Raw genomic sequence first — 14,409 nt, 5'->3', positions numbered from 1 at the left:
TCACTTACGTGACCAACAAAATGATATCCAATGTATATGAATATATGTATAATTACACCAATAATAATAATAATAATAATAATAATAATAATAATTCTTCAATAAAATACCTATACAAACGTTACTGCGAAATGAAATTAAGGAAACAATAGTGATGCGCATGTGTCAGCTCTAGTATTGAAAAAAAAATAATGCTATTTTCTATTAGAAAAAAACGACTTTTTTGCTGAGTCATCAGATAAAAGCGAACACTACATGTTTTCAGCTATTGGTCACGACGATGTTATGCTTGTTCGGATCATTTTTAACAATCGCATTGTTGGCTTTTGCCCAGGGGTCCAGGCACCAGACTCTGTACTCTTTTATCTCTGTAGTTAAAGGAATTCTCCAGTGTTTTTTTTTTTTTCCTGCTAATCTCTAATCATCATATCTCTACTACTGTGATCATGTGATTACTACAGACAGGAAATTGTTGCACAATTTGGAGATTCGGACAAACTGTCAGGTTTATATATATATATATATATATATATATATATATATATATATATATATATATATATATATATATATATATATATATATATAAATGGACAAACATTTGGACACTTTTCCATAAGATATTTGCTTTTCGATCATCTTCAATCATCCCTTCAATAAATCAGGTCCTGATGTAGGGAAGATGAGGAGGCCTGGGGTACAGTCAGTGTTCCAGTGAAGGAGCAGCAAGATCCCATGTAAAGCTTCATGGACACATGTGAACATGTTTGGGGGATGGGAAATGTTCATGCTTCCACATCCAGAGACATGATATTGTCCGTGTGCCTCCAACTTTGTGGTAACAGTTTGGAAAAGAGACCAAAAGTCTGGTGTCCCAATACATTTGTCTATATCGTGTTTCATTTATTATTAAAAATATAAAAAAAACTAACAATTCTTACATGTGGTAATCACACAAATGGTAAAGATGTGGTGGGCAGATGTTAGACTGAACATCATATTGATCACCTGGTAAACCTTTAAAAGCAATGCCTCATGATTATAATGGAAAAAGTGACCTCCCTGTCTCTCTCCAGCTTGGAACGTAATGATCATTTATTATAGTCACTGCTGTCCCTGTACCTCACAGTGCAGTCGCTGCCTCTGTTTGTCCAAGAAAGCTTTTGCTTGTTATTTTCTTATCCACTGTACGGAGCAGAAACTCCCGGGAATCTCAGTCACACCCTCTGTAACTCTGCCGTGTTCTTCTTAGATACTTAGGTTTGTTTTACACGTAATTGTAGGAGATGGAAGTAAAGAGATGAAATAAAACAAAACAAGCAAAAAAAATTATATATACAAATGTACAAAAAATAACATAAAAAAATGAAAAAAAGTCACCTTGCACATGTTCGAAGTGCTCCAGTATCTTTTTTCTGTCGTCATTTGTGCTATCTCGTGTTTTTTCTCCCGTTTCTTTGGCTATTGTATTTTTCTGCGCCCTGTTTACCCTCCGCTCATTCCCACAGCAGCTGTAAATCTATTTAAAACCTCCTGTAGATGTATGCAGTTTTTCTCCTGTTGATATGATGCTGATTACAAACGCTCTTACCAGCTACGAAAATAAAACAAAATGGACGTAAAAGAAAAAAAACTGTTGCTGGATCTTCGTTCTTTCTGTAGTACTCGTGAAACTCAAATCTAGTGTAACTAACTACTTTAAAAACTAATGTAACTACCTAGTCCAAAGGCTAGTGTACTAGTTAGCCTAAATGCTATGCCAATCTAAAGGCTAGTGGATAGTGTAGCAATAAAGCTAGCTAGTCCAAAATATTGTGTAGCTAGCAATAAAGGTGAATGTGGGTAGCTAGTCTAAAGGCTAGTGTACTAGTTAGCCTAAATGCTATGCCAATCTAAAGGCTAGTGTAGTTAGCTACTCCCAGGGATAGTGTAACTAGCAATAAAGGCTAATGTAGCTAGCTAGTCCAAAGGCTAGTATAGCTAGCTAGTCCAAAATATCGTGTAGCTAGCAATAAAGGTGAATATAGCTAGCTAGTCCAAAGACTAGTGTACTAGTTAGCTTAAATGCTATGCCAATCTAAAGTCTAATGAAGTTAGCTACTCCCAGGGATAGTGTAACTAGCAATAAAGGCTAATGTAGCTAACTAGTCCAAAATATTGTGTAGCTAGCAATAAGGGTGAATGTAGCTAGCTAGTCCAAAGAAATGTGTAGCTAGATTTAAAGGCAAACAGCAAGCTAGTTCAAAGACTAACGTAGCTATCTTGTCAAAAGGCTAGTGTAGCAAGTTAATTCTCAGGCTTGTGTAGCTAGCTAATAATAAGGCAAATGCAGCTACCATGTCCAACAGTGTAGCAACCTAGTTTAAACAATTGGTGACATTTGATTGATAGCTACATTTATTGATTGTACTACGTATATTCTTTCCTTTTTGTAAAATAGCTAACAATTCATATTTTTTTGTCAGAACTTTGACCTGAAGTTGATTTAATAGGTTAATGTGTAATAAACAATTCAGTAGGACCTCACATTAAATATGTATAGAGAGCTTGAAGGGGGCTAATCAGTGACTCTGCAGACAATGAGTACAGCTTTGCTAATCTTTCCACAAAGCTCATTTCTGCTCTCTGGACCAGCCTGATTCAACCTGATGCCAAACCACTGGAGTTCTTCTCAACTGGAGAGCACTAGGTGTAGCTGAGGATGGTTCCACTAGAACAGTCTGAAGATCCATGAGGTTACTGTGGAGGTTAAATTCATGAAGATGGATTTGGTTATTAATATAAGCAGTTTGCTACAATGGCTTGGGGCAACACTCACCATGAACAGTTTTACATTCTAGTCTTGTCAGTGAACAGTTGATAACCTTAACAATGATGTAACTGTAATGAGGATGGGTTCCCTTTTGACTCTGGTTCCTTTCAAGGTTTCTTCCTTATTTTGTTCAAGGGAGGTTTTTTTTTTTTTATGTCACTGTCCCCACTGGTTCGCTCATAAACGTATAGGGGGGAATATATAATGCTATATTTGATATCAGGAATCTATTCTGTAAACAATGTCCATTGTTCAAAACAGGATATAAAAGTAATACTAAATTGATTCAGTATGTTCTCCAACAAAGGCTGGGTTTTCCCAGGAAGTGAGATCTACACACAAGCCATCTGACTTGACAGCACCAAAAGCAATTGACGAATACTTATTCATGTATATAAGTATATGTATGTATATATTATGATCCATGATAATATATATATGTATATATGATCATGGAGAGCCAGACTTCGCAGTTAATATATTAGCAAAAAGGAACTAAATCTGTAACGGGATGGACAACAAGAATGCATTTACCCACAGAGATTTGCGCTATCATGCAAAAGCGGAAAAAAAAAATCGCTGAATAATAGCAAAAACTTTATTTCTAATCTCACTTTTGTTATCAAAAACAAATGTAGGTTTCAAAACTAATTAATATCCAATATGCTAATTAAACACAGAAAACAATGATCATACACATTCTTAAGCATCATGCTTGTCAGGCCACTACTGGGCTCGAACTCCATTTCCCATCAGGCACTGTGGCCTTCAAACATGGCCTACCTGGTTTAAACAGTCATTCTGCTCCCTGCAAAGTATGTGTTCGGTGGGCTTTGTTTTATGCTGGGCACCAAGACTTTGTTCTAGTTGAGGGGGTATTCCAAAAAAAGCATGATTATCTTGCTGTCACATATACCCTGAACTCTTGGTCGATTAACCCTAAATTAACCTTGCTTACTCTCGGTATGTTGGTTCCAAAACCTGTGATGAGTAAAGGCTAATCACCTCCTATTGGTAGCCCAGAGTTAATGTGCCTGCAGGGCGAATACAAAAATATATTTGAAATGGATCACCAATTTCAGGAGTCACCGTGGAAAAGCGACATACTTCCTTAAAACTGAGTTGGAGGTATTATTGGAGGTTTATGAAGAATATAAGCCCATTATAACAAAAAAAAAGTAATACTGCTGCATCAGCACAAAAGGACAGTTGACGCTAAAAAAATAATGGACAGAGTAAATGCGTGAGTTTCTAAAATTATAAATAGGCTACTTTCACTTTTCATTGTGATGCAAAATTCTTTTGGGCATGTTGCAAAAATAGAGAAGAATTTACTCTATACATTTCTTAGTGTAGATAATTGGCTACTGATATATTGGATATATATATATATATATATATATATATATATATATATATATATATATATATATATATATATATATATATATAGAGTACAGACCAAAAGTTTGGACATACCTTCACATTCAAAGAGTTTTCTTTATTTTCATGACTATGAAAATTGTAGAGTCACACTGAAGGCATCAAGGGCTATTTGACCAAGAAGGAGAGTGATGGGGTGCTGCGCCAGATGACCTGGCCTCCACAGTCACCGGACCTGAACCCAATCGAGATGGTTTAGGGTTGAGCTGGACCGCAGAGTGAAGGCAAAAGGGCCAACAAGTGCCAAGCATCTCTCGGGGAACTCCTTCAAGACTGTTGGAAGACCATTTCAGGTGACTACCTCTTGAAGCTCATCAAGAGAATGCCAAGAGTGTGCAAAGCAGTAATCAAAGCAAAAGGTGGCTACTTTGAAGAACCTAGAATATAACATTTTTCAGTTGTTTCACACTTTTTTGTTATGTATATAATTCCATATATAATTCCACATGTGTTAATTCATAATTTTGATGCCTTCAGTGTGAATTTTTTGGCATTTTTTTGGCTTTGTAGGCAAGCATTAGTAGTTTTAATCTGATGTAGGAGCAATAGGAAGCCAGTCGAGAGAGCATAGCAGTGGGGTGGTGCAGGAGAACCTAGGAAGGTTAAAATGAAGTTGTGCAGCTGCATTCTGGATCAGTTGCGGAATTCAGTTGTTTTTAAGAGGAAGAGGTTGCACTAGTCCAGCGTAGAGATGACAAAGAGACTAAAAACCTGAATATCCGGTGTGCAGGGAAATGAAAATTCTCCGGATGTGGTATAGGGGAAAACAACATTAGCATATTAGCATTATTACTGACAGGTGATTGTTCGTGGTTACCCCAGGGTGGTGTGCAGTGACCGAAAATGAGATCAGAGAGTTGTGTTTGTTTACACTTAAATTATTTTGCTGTTATTTTCCTGTGTTGTACAAAAAATGGAAGGTAGATGAAATGAAACCAGAATTTCCAGTAAATGCTCAGGTTTAATGGCAGAAAGCATCTCTTTATCCTCAAGAAACCAACCTATGACTAATGACTTAACCCTGTTAAGTGTTGTCCTCCATTTACCTTTCCTTCAGGTGTTTCAGCTCTTTGTGAGGTAAAACAGGGTGCTATGTTTGTACAAAGTTTTTGAAAATGCACTTATTGAAAAAGCATGCCATTATTTTGCGTAACGATTAGCATTTTTCTGAAATTGCCATACCCTTGCCTCAGACTTTACTCAGTAATGTTAAACAGACTTTTGTAAGTGTACACTTGATTAATATTAATTAATATTGATTAAACCGACCGCAAACTACCGAATTGTTTCAATGGTAAGAATACGTTCTAGCCAATGAGAAACAAGTGCTGAGCAAGGAGATCATGGCTGAGAAGAACTTTGGTGATGGGGGACCCTGCTTGGGAGCGACATTGGTGTTAAGGGAAACCTTGGAAGGGGAAGAGAGACCTTGATAAGGATTTTGGTGATATGGAAGACCTTGATATTGAATGAGAGGCCTTGGTGGTAAGAAGGGACCTTAGTAGGGAGGAAGAGACCTTGGTGGTAGAGAGGGACCTTGATAGAGAGGCATCTTAGTGGAAGGGGGCGATTTGGTAGAAAGGGAGTCCCCCTGCTGGTAGAGAGGCACCATGGTAGGAGGAGAAAAACCTTGCTGGTGGGGAGGGACTTTAATAGAGTGGGACCTCGGTGGTAGAGAAGACCTTGGTATGGAGGGAGAGACCTTGGTGGTAGGGAGTAATCATGGTAGAGAGGCAGGAACAAGGATAGAGTGAGAGAGAAATTTCTTTGCTTATTTTTGTTTAAATAATAGTTGTATTGGCCACACAGACTGCCACACAAATTTAGATATAAATGGCAACCCTGAGCCAGACATCCTTTGAAGCATGCACTGTATTTGTTGTTAGCTATTTGCTAACTCTGTGACACTAATAGTTGCTTGACAGTTTGAAAAATAAACTAGATTTTTTCACACATGCGTTATTTTAAATCTGTCCCATTCGAGGTTCATCTGCCGCTAAGTTACATTATGCACATACAAATCCTTTCGTCTTTAATAGTTTTACATAAAATGAGGCTGCATTAAAGAAATAGCACTGCAATTAGGTCACTCATAATTCAATTGAAGTCTAATCACCTATTTCCTAACTCTTCCCATCTTCCTCCTTGAGTAAGAGAAAGAACAAGAGCCTGTACTGATGATGGAATTAGTGAAAAGTTTATTATGAGAAATGACAGAGGCAAAAAATAAATTAAGACTCTAGGGCAAAGGGATGAGGAGGTGGTACAGCGACCAGTCCACAGTGGCAGCGATGTATGTTAGCACCAAAAACAAGGAGCGTTTGTGTGTGTGTGAATATATGTGTCTGGGGTAGTCTAAAAGAACACCCTATTTTATTCCTCGCTACTGCCCCACTGTGGAAAGACTCGCCTGGCACGAGCGTCAAAAAAAAAAAGAGGGAGAAAGAGAGAAAGGCTTCCAAATGTGGACACAAAAAAAGTAGGGAAAAAACATAGACAAAAAGAATGGCGTTAAAAATGACATCCCATAGTCCTTTCATCTAAATTCGTTTCCCAGTTGGTTGTGGACACGGTGAACGGACGTCCTGACACCATGGGGTCGGGAGAAATAGACGAGTTTCCTCACACCCGGTACCTCTTACACGGACAAGATGTGTTTCACGAAAGCTGCAGGGTGGGAAAGAGGAGGCAGGGAAAGGTTTATGTGAGAGAGGCAGGAATAAGAGACGAGGCATCAGAAATATTTTGAGTATAAGGGTATAAAGGTCATACATGACTAAACCCATGACTTTCTGATCAGAAATCCAGCATCTCAACTACTGAGGTACCAGTTATATAGTATTTTTATATTTTATGTAACATTCATCAAAGGAGTCTCCAATGTCTGGGCTTTGTCACTGTCAGTGGTAAAGCTGTGACCGTCAACATGGGCAAGTCTATCAGATCGTTTCTGGTTTCCCAATTAAATGGCAAGCCTGGTTTATTAACTTTAAAAGGAAAAATGACTGGTTTTAATTACTGTAAAGTAAAGCAGGAAGCTACATTCCCAATAAATGTTAGTAATAAATTTAGAAACCTATTTTATGCTCTTTGTTGCAACTGTAAACACTGACAAAGAGAAATAAATCATTGCAGGATTAGCTCTAGAATCATCTTGGGATTTAAACTTTACAACCTTCTGATGAAAAGTCCAACATCTTAACCACTGAGCTTTAACTTCCCTACCTTACACCACATTCATTAGTAAAACAGTACTGACCCTCGTAGTTGACGCAGCCGTTCTCATCTTCCTGTCCCGCCATTAGAGCGTCGACCTCAGCTTCTGACATTTTCTCACCTGTAAGTAATTCAATCAAACAATAAGCAAAAGCCAGGGCACAATGTACAGTAATGTAATACAAAAACAGGTTTTGATTACACCATTGTACACACAAATATAGCATTTTTTTACTTCAGTATAATTACATTTAATGTAATATCATTAATGCAAGAGATAATTTTAACTAATTAAACATTATAATGCAGATGCCATTCAGGCTTTGACTAGTTTATAAATAACTAATGAAAATTTTAATGTGTAATATGCATATATGACGATCTAAACATTCAAGCCAAATGAAAAGGCGAACTTTACAGTCCATAATGACATTCATAAACTTTTACACTAAAAATAATGCACTTTATAGAAGCATTTACATTCATAACATTTGGCAGACATCCTTATCCAGAGCAACAATTATATCATATATATATATATATATATATATATATATATATATATATATATATATATATATATATATATATACTGAGCAGTTGAGGGTTGAGGGCCTTCCTCAAGGGCCCAACAATGGAAGGTTTTTGGTGCTGCAATTTAAACTAACAACATTCTAGTTAAGTCCAAGTGAGCTGAGCTGGAATCTTGGATTTTAGGTAGTGTTTTAAAGATCTTTTATAAATACATAACTTCATGGAAACATTTGATCAGATTTGGCACTAAATTAAAAGTACGTTTGATTAAAATAATTCACTTCTATTATTTAGGTGTAGCACGTAGCATGCAGACTCTTACCGAGTGTTGAGAGGACAATGCGAAGCTCAGCGCCCATCACTGTGCCGTTACCCTCCTTATCAAAGACACGCAGACCTTCAACGTAGTCTTCAAAGGTACCCTTGTTGGGGCTGTTCACAATAAACTGAAGCATGGGCAGAAAAGCCTCGAACTCCACTCTCTTATGGGCCATCTCTGCGGAATAAGAACAGTTACAGGTCAGTGTGAGTTTGAGTGTATGAGTCTGGGTGGCCTTGCAAGCTAATAGATACTTGAGGAAATCCCAGTGTTGACTAACCACTTAGCATTAAGACAGCAGCTGCGATGGTAATGCTAGCTGAATGGGTAATATTATCCCATTCATTCTAATATGAAATTGTTTCGTAGTAACCCCTACACCTGGTCTTGTGTGGAGGACAACCTATGTAAATCTGTTTTCAGAGTTTTTTTAGAATGACTCTTTAGTGGTTAGTGTTTTCTAACAATGTAAAGCTGTAATTAATGTTTTCTGCCACATGGATTTGAGGAATGTATGTGTACGTATAATACAGCAAATATAACGTCTTACGGATGATCCACTACTATTATTGTTGTAACTACAAACAGATTAAACCTACAAGGTTTCATTTGTAAATTGGAATCGTTGACAAATTGCAGGACATTATGTTTTTTGAAAATTTCAGACTTTTTTTTTTATCACTTTCCAATTTTTTTTTCAAGCTTTTTTTTTGTTTTCATATTATAATGCAATTTGATACAGATTGTCTATTATCTGCTAAACCAATGGCACACTGTTGAAACTTAATTGTTTTTGACAATCATTTGACTAATAGACAAGTCTTTAAAATGGACTACTGGACACTAATTTAAAACAATGCTGTGTGAAATTAGGTGTAAATCTTGGCTTACCCTCAGCACTAGGGTTGCCCAGTAGCTTGTTCACCTCCTTGTTGGTGGGGTTTTGGCCCAGAGCACGCATGATGTCAGCGATCTGGTTGTAGGCGATCTTGCTGTCGCCAACTCTGTCGAAAAGGCCAAAGGCTTCCCTGTAGTCTGTAAAGAAACAGAGCATTTGCTTCAGATGTGTGATGAACCATTTGATTACAAGAAATACAAAACTAATTTACACAACGCACATTGTGTCTATTGCATCCTGATGGAATTTCAACCCAGTTTGGAATGGATTTTAGGGAAATTGGTCAGTCAGATGTAATAGTGATCAGGAAATGAGGATTGTTTTTGGCATGTTTCCTATTGCTAATTAATTGCCAGCCAGCTTAGTAAAGAATGTATGCCATGCCAGACATTTCACAGACTGATCCTCAATCATTAAGTCTCGCAGCTGAACACAGTAGTCACAGGCTTTCATCAGACAATATCGAGTTTGACCCATTTCAATAGGATTTGCTTTGGGCTAAAGAGAAGTGAGCTGCTGAAGATTAATGACTTTTGACACACACTCGCACACAGAGTCAAGCCTGAGGAAGGCATTCAGCATGTCATCTTGGAATCGATATGCCCCCCTAAGAATATAACTTCGTCCATATAAAGGCACTGCGTCTGAGTGAGCCGTGTAAAACCAAGAATGCTGACCGGAGTGTAACTAACACCACGCTTGAAGACTGCCTCCTGGCCTCTCATAGGGCAACAAGGGCATTCATCTGCTTTACAAACTCTGACCAATGAAAAATTCATTTTATAGCTCAAAGTATTTCTAGAATAAAACCATTACATACTGAAATCTGCAAATAAACATATAAATCTATTAAAACAACTTTAATCTAGAAATACTTTGAGCTATAAAATGAATTTTTCATTGGTCAGAGTTTGTAAAGCAGATGAATGCCCTTGTTGGCATTCATCTGCCCTAGCATTTATCCACCTATTGAAAGTTGTAAAGATCTTAACCATGTCTCTGATGGACATACAGAGTTAAATTTATATAAATTGAAAGTAAAACTTACCCTCCAGCTGCTCTGGGGAAAACTCAACCTGTAGAAAAAAAAAATTTTTAATTCTGCTCATTTCATTGCTCATGTGTTATGTTTTTGGAAAAATATGATTATCTTTTCTTTATGGTAAAGATAATCATATATTTTTGTTATATATATATATATATTTGATTTGCATTAAAATAACATGCTGCTTACAATGATAAAAAAAAATTGTGAGTAATTTTAGTAAATTATAGTAAATTGTAGTAAAACAAATTATAAATAAATTATATATATATATATATATATATATATATATATATATATATATATATATATATATATATATATATATAATTTATTTATAATTTGTTTATTTTATAATTTATTTATAATATTATATATATTTAATAATATATATATATATATATATATATATATACACACACACACAAAATCTGTGTTTTATTGTTATTGTTTGCTTAGCTACATTCTATATCAATTATAATATCATAAATAACATTTTCTTTTTTTCTTCACTTTTTTGATTTTTTAAATAAATATTTTAATTAATATGTATTTTATATCAAATTAAATTACAATACAATTAAAAATATAAAATCTAATTCTAATGATTACATTAAGATTAAAATTCTGATTAAATGAAGTTCTTGTAAAAATAAAATTGATCTTTAAATAAAACTTAAATTAGAAATGAACTCTTTCCAGCATAAAAAAAAATATTAAAAGGAGAGAAATTAGTGACCCTAATCTGTAAAATAATTTTTTTCTTTGTATTTTCTGAAAAGGGAAAAAAAAATATGTTTTAATATTTAAAATATAAAACGGGTATCCGGATAATGGATTCTGGGAAATGAGTCATGAATCCTAAAAATACCAACGTTAGTAATAGAAAAAAAGTGAGAGTCTTGGTGCTGGAAGTAAAGCTACACCTCTCCATGTGCTTAATTTAGCTTCTTCTTTGATAGCAACAAGACCATGGGAAGTCCATCTTTGGGTGTCTTAATTTCGTCTACATTTGGTTACAAGTTGTACCTCAGAGTCCACAAGTCAGGGTCCAGAGATATAGTTTAGTCATTTAGATCAATAGATTACTTGGTTAGCTGGCTAGATCAATCATGGATGGATAAATCAAACTATTCATAGTACTGAAAGATTAGAGATGAAACATGACATATACACACATTATTTGTTGGTATAGTTTTTGTTAGAGAACATGTACATAGAGAATAGTAACATATTAAAAAATTTGATGATGCCATCGTCTATTTCATGGTTAGTAAAAAGTGATGCTACACATAAATGCATTGCATGAACAATTAATACAGGTCAAATCGCCAGATGTTTCTAATCTTAGTAGGGCAGCCATCCATGTTCTGAAATATTAATATAATCAGTAAAATTGCACTGCACTAAAAGCAAATTGTCACTTTGCTGTGCACTTTGTTTCAAATGTTAGCACTGTGAATCTTTTGCTATGCCTCATGCTAGAATGATTTTACCTTGACTGAAGACAGATCAACTGCTGCTGCTTTGGGTTTAGCCTCGGGTTCTGCAGCGGGGGCAGGGGCAGGTGCGGGCTCGGCCTTCTTTGCAGGCTCAGGCTTCTTAACGTCCTTCTTTGGTGCCATTGTTTAGCTGGAGATTGAGGGTTTCACACCACTGAGGAGGGAGTGGACCACGACCTGGAGGATGCTCAGCGCTCGTACAGAAAGCATGGAAGTATATATGCGCCCCTATTTTACTCCATGCTTGATATCGGAGCTTGCTGACTGATTGGCCGGAGCCCACTGAAGGCAGGGCTCTCATGCTCTCTAAATGGACATGGGAGGGAAACAGAGCAACAGAATCAAGAGGATGTTCTTAACGCTTATTTGGGGCAACAGGTGAATAGTGAAAGGGGTCATGAGGTTAAAAGCCATGCTTTTAGGAAAGTGTATGAATTTCACCACCTGCTGTCACTCAGTGCTAAATCTCCAGACGCTACAGTTTGACTGGTCTACAAAATCTACAGCATTTTGTTGTATTCGCACTAGATCTAAGATCTGTCTAAATATGTGCATGAAAAAACTACCATATTTATTAAATTAACCATGTTTAATGGAAAATATGGGGATAAACTCGTATATTCCTGCTTTAATACTTTTCAATATAAATATAAACACCCAGTAACACACCCACCTTGGCACTAAATACTCAGGAGTCCATGCCCTACACCTTTGAATACCCAGTAATACCCCCACAAACCTTTCAAACACCCAGGCTGCAAATGGAAAAACCCAGAAACATACCTGCCAGAAACCCTAAAGCTAAACCTGAAGCATACCAATCATGCTTTTACTCCCATTATACATATAAACCCTGCCCTTCAGTTCTCTCAAAACATAGAACAATGAAACCACTCTGTCTATTCAGAAATGAAGAATCTCTGCCATTAAATACCCAGGAATACTCCCTGCAAACCCTCCAATTCCTAACACGTAGCACATGGATATCTAGCAACGGACCTGCTTTGACATCTAATACCTCGTCACACACCCACCCTGCCACTAAATTCTGACCTACACAACAACCCTGTTTCTAACAATAAATGCTCCTGGACACTGAATACTCAGAAATATCTTGTCAACTGAGTACCCAACAATAAATACTAAATGATACAGCAATTTTCTCTAAAGAGAAAGTAAAACTCCCCATATTATACAAACTTTACTGAACTCCAACAAAAGAAACCCCATGCCAATAAGTACGCAGCAGGGCACAATGACTTAATAAAAGCTTTTACATAGAACAATCATTCATCTACAATATACCCACCCTATCACTAATTCCCCATTTATAAACCTGCCCTATGAAGAAAACTCACCAATACATCCCCTGAACCTAAAAAAAAAAATCAAACCAACATACTTGGCCTGTTGCCATATACCCAGTAATACCCCAAATAAAACCAGTCAATACACCCATCTATCTACTCATAAATATAAAGTATGACACCAAAACATCCACTAATATGCCCACCCTGCCCTCTAAACAACAATAAAGGAACCACTATTCCTACAAATACCCTATAATATGTTCATATGGATATGACTCCAATATGCTTACAAATTCCTTGTATGCCCACCCTTCCCAATCTCAAAACACTCAGGAAACCAACCTACCCTGAAATATCTAGCAAAATGCCCACCCTATTTACAAATACACAGTAGTACACCCAACCTACACCCAAACACCCGGAACGATCCAAGAACCCTACTTACTTTGCCCTAAATATGCACTACATATTAAGTTATACCGCCACCAATGTGTCTACCTTGCTTTTACATACCCAGGAATATACCCCTCAATACCCAGCATTACTGTACATCCACCATACTATCACTGTCATGTAACTTTCACTTCATCTGATATTCTTTTGGATGAGATTCAAAGTTAGGGTGATGTTTTTTTTTTTTTTTTTTTTACTCTGTGAAATGTTTGTGTGGGTTGGGGGGTGTCTAAAGTGAGAGTGTGTTTGTGTATTTGGGAGGGACGGGACCCCTGCGTCATCAGGAAGGGGAAATGACGTTTCGAAGTACGTGCGGGTTTAGATTTGGACAGAAGGTATGTCGGGAATGTAATTTAGCATCGAAACCATAAAAGGCATTCAGAGATGAATAGGACATCGATTATTTTTGTTTGGATGGTTCTAGAAAAATAGGAAATAACTTTCAAAAAAAGTGATGTGGAAATTCAGCAGATGTTTGGGCAAATGTTTGCATCTTGTAATACTCTATTAGATCATCCATTTCACAATACTATAAATGATATTTTATTCATAGTCATAGTTTGATGACTATCAACATGATCCCAATGATTTGGATTTGGAGTTAGAGAAGTAGCTTGACAGATCTAACATATGCTTTGAGATAGATTAGTCCACTCACACTTAGAGAGTTTACAGTTGACAAAAATGTAAATGGAGAATGATTGCATTTGCATTGATACATTTTTCCTTCTGCTGGCCATTAATTCTTATAGAAGCATTAGCAATTATGCCTAAATTGTACCTTGTGACAATTGTGTAAGCTCTCTGATTCTGGAGTTGGGGGTTGAAGGGGCTCTTACTTTCAGCTGCTGCTGCCTCTTGCCACACAGGGTGAGCA

General features: G+C 36.5%; 1 protein-coding gene across 1 annotated transcript; it reads right to left on the bottom strand.

The window, feature by feature from the left end:
* Positions 1-6,430: 6,430 nt before the first annotated feature.
* On the bottom strand, positions 6,431-11,984 carry myl1 (myosin, light chain 1, alkali; skeletal, fast). The gene is made up of 6 exons (XM_083536325.1): positions 11,764-11,984; positions 10,271-10,298; positions 9,216-9,359; positions 8,328-8,501; positions 7,515-7,592; positions 6,431-6,922 (listed from the first exon to the last, which is right to left on the bottom strand). Exons 1-6 carry the CDS (start codon positions 11,890-11,892, stop codon positions 6,894-6,896), a joined length of 582 nt encoding a protein of 193 aa, XP_083392451.1. The 5' UTR covers positions 11,893-11,984; the 3' UTR covers positions 6,431-6,893.
* Between the last annotated feature and the right edge of the window lie 2,425 nt (positions 11,985-14,409).

Source organism: Silurus aristotelis (genome assembly GCF_946808225.1).
Source record: "Silurus aristotelis genome assembly, chromosome: 3".
Classification (NCBI taxonomy): Eukaryota; Metazoa; Chordata; class Actinopteri; order Siluriformes; family Siluridae; genus Silurus; species Silurus aristotelis.
This window is presented reverse-complemented; position numbering and strand designations above follow the sequence as displayed.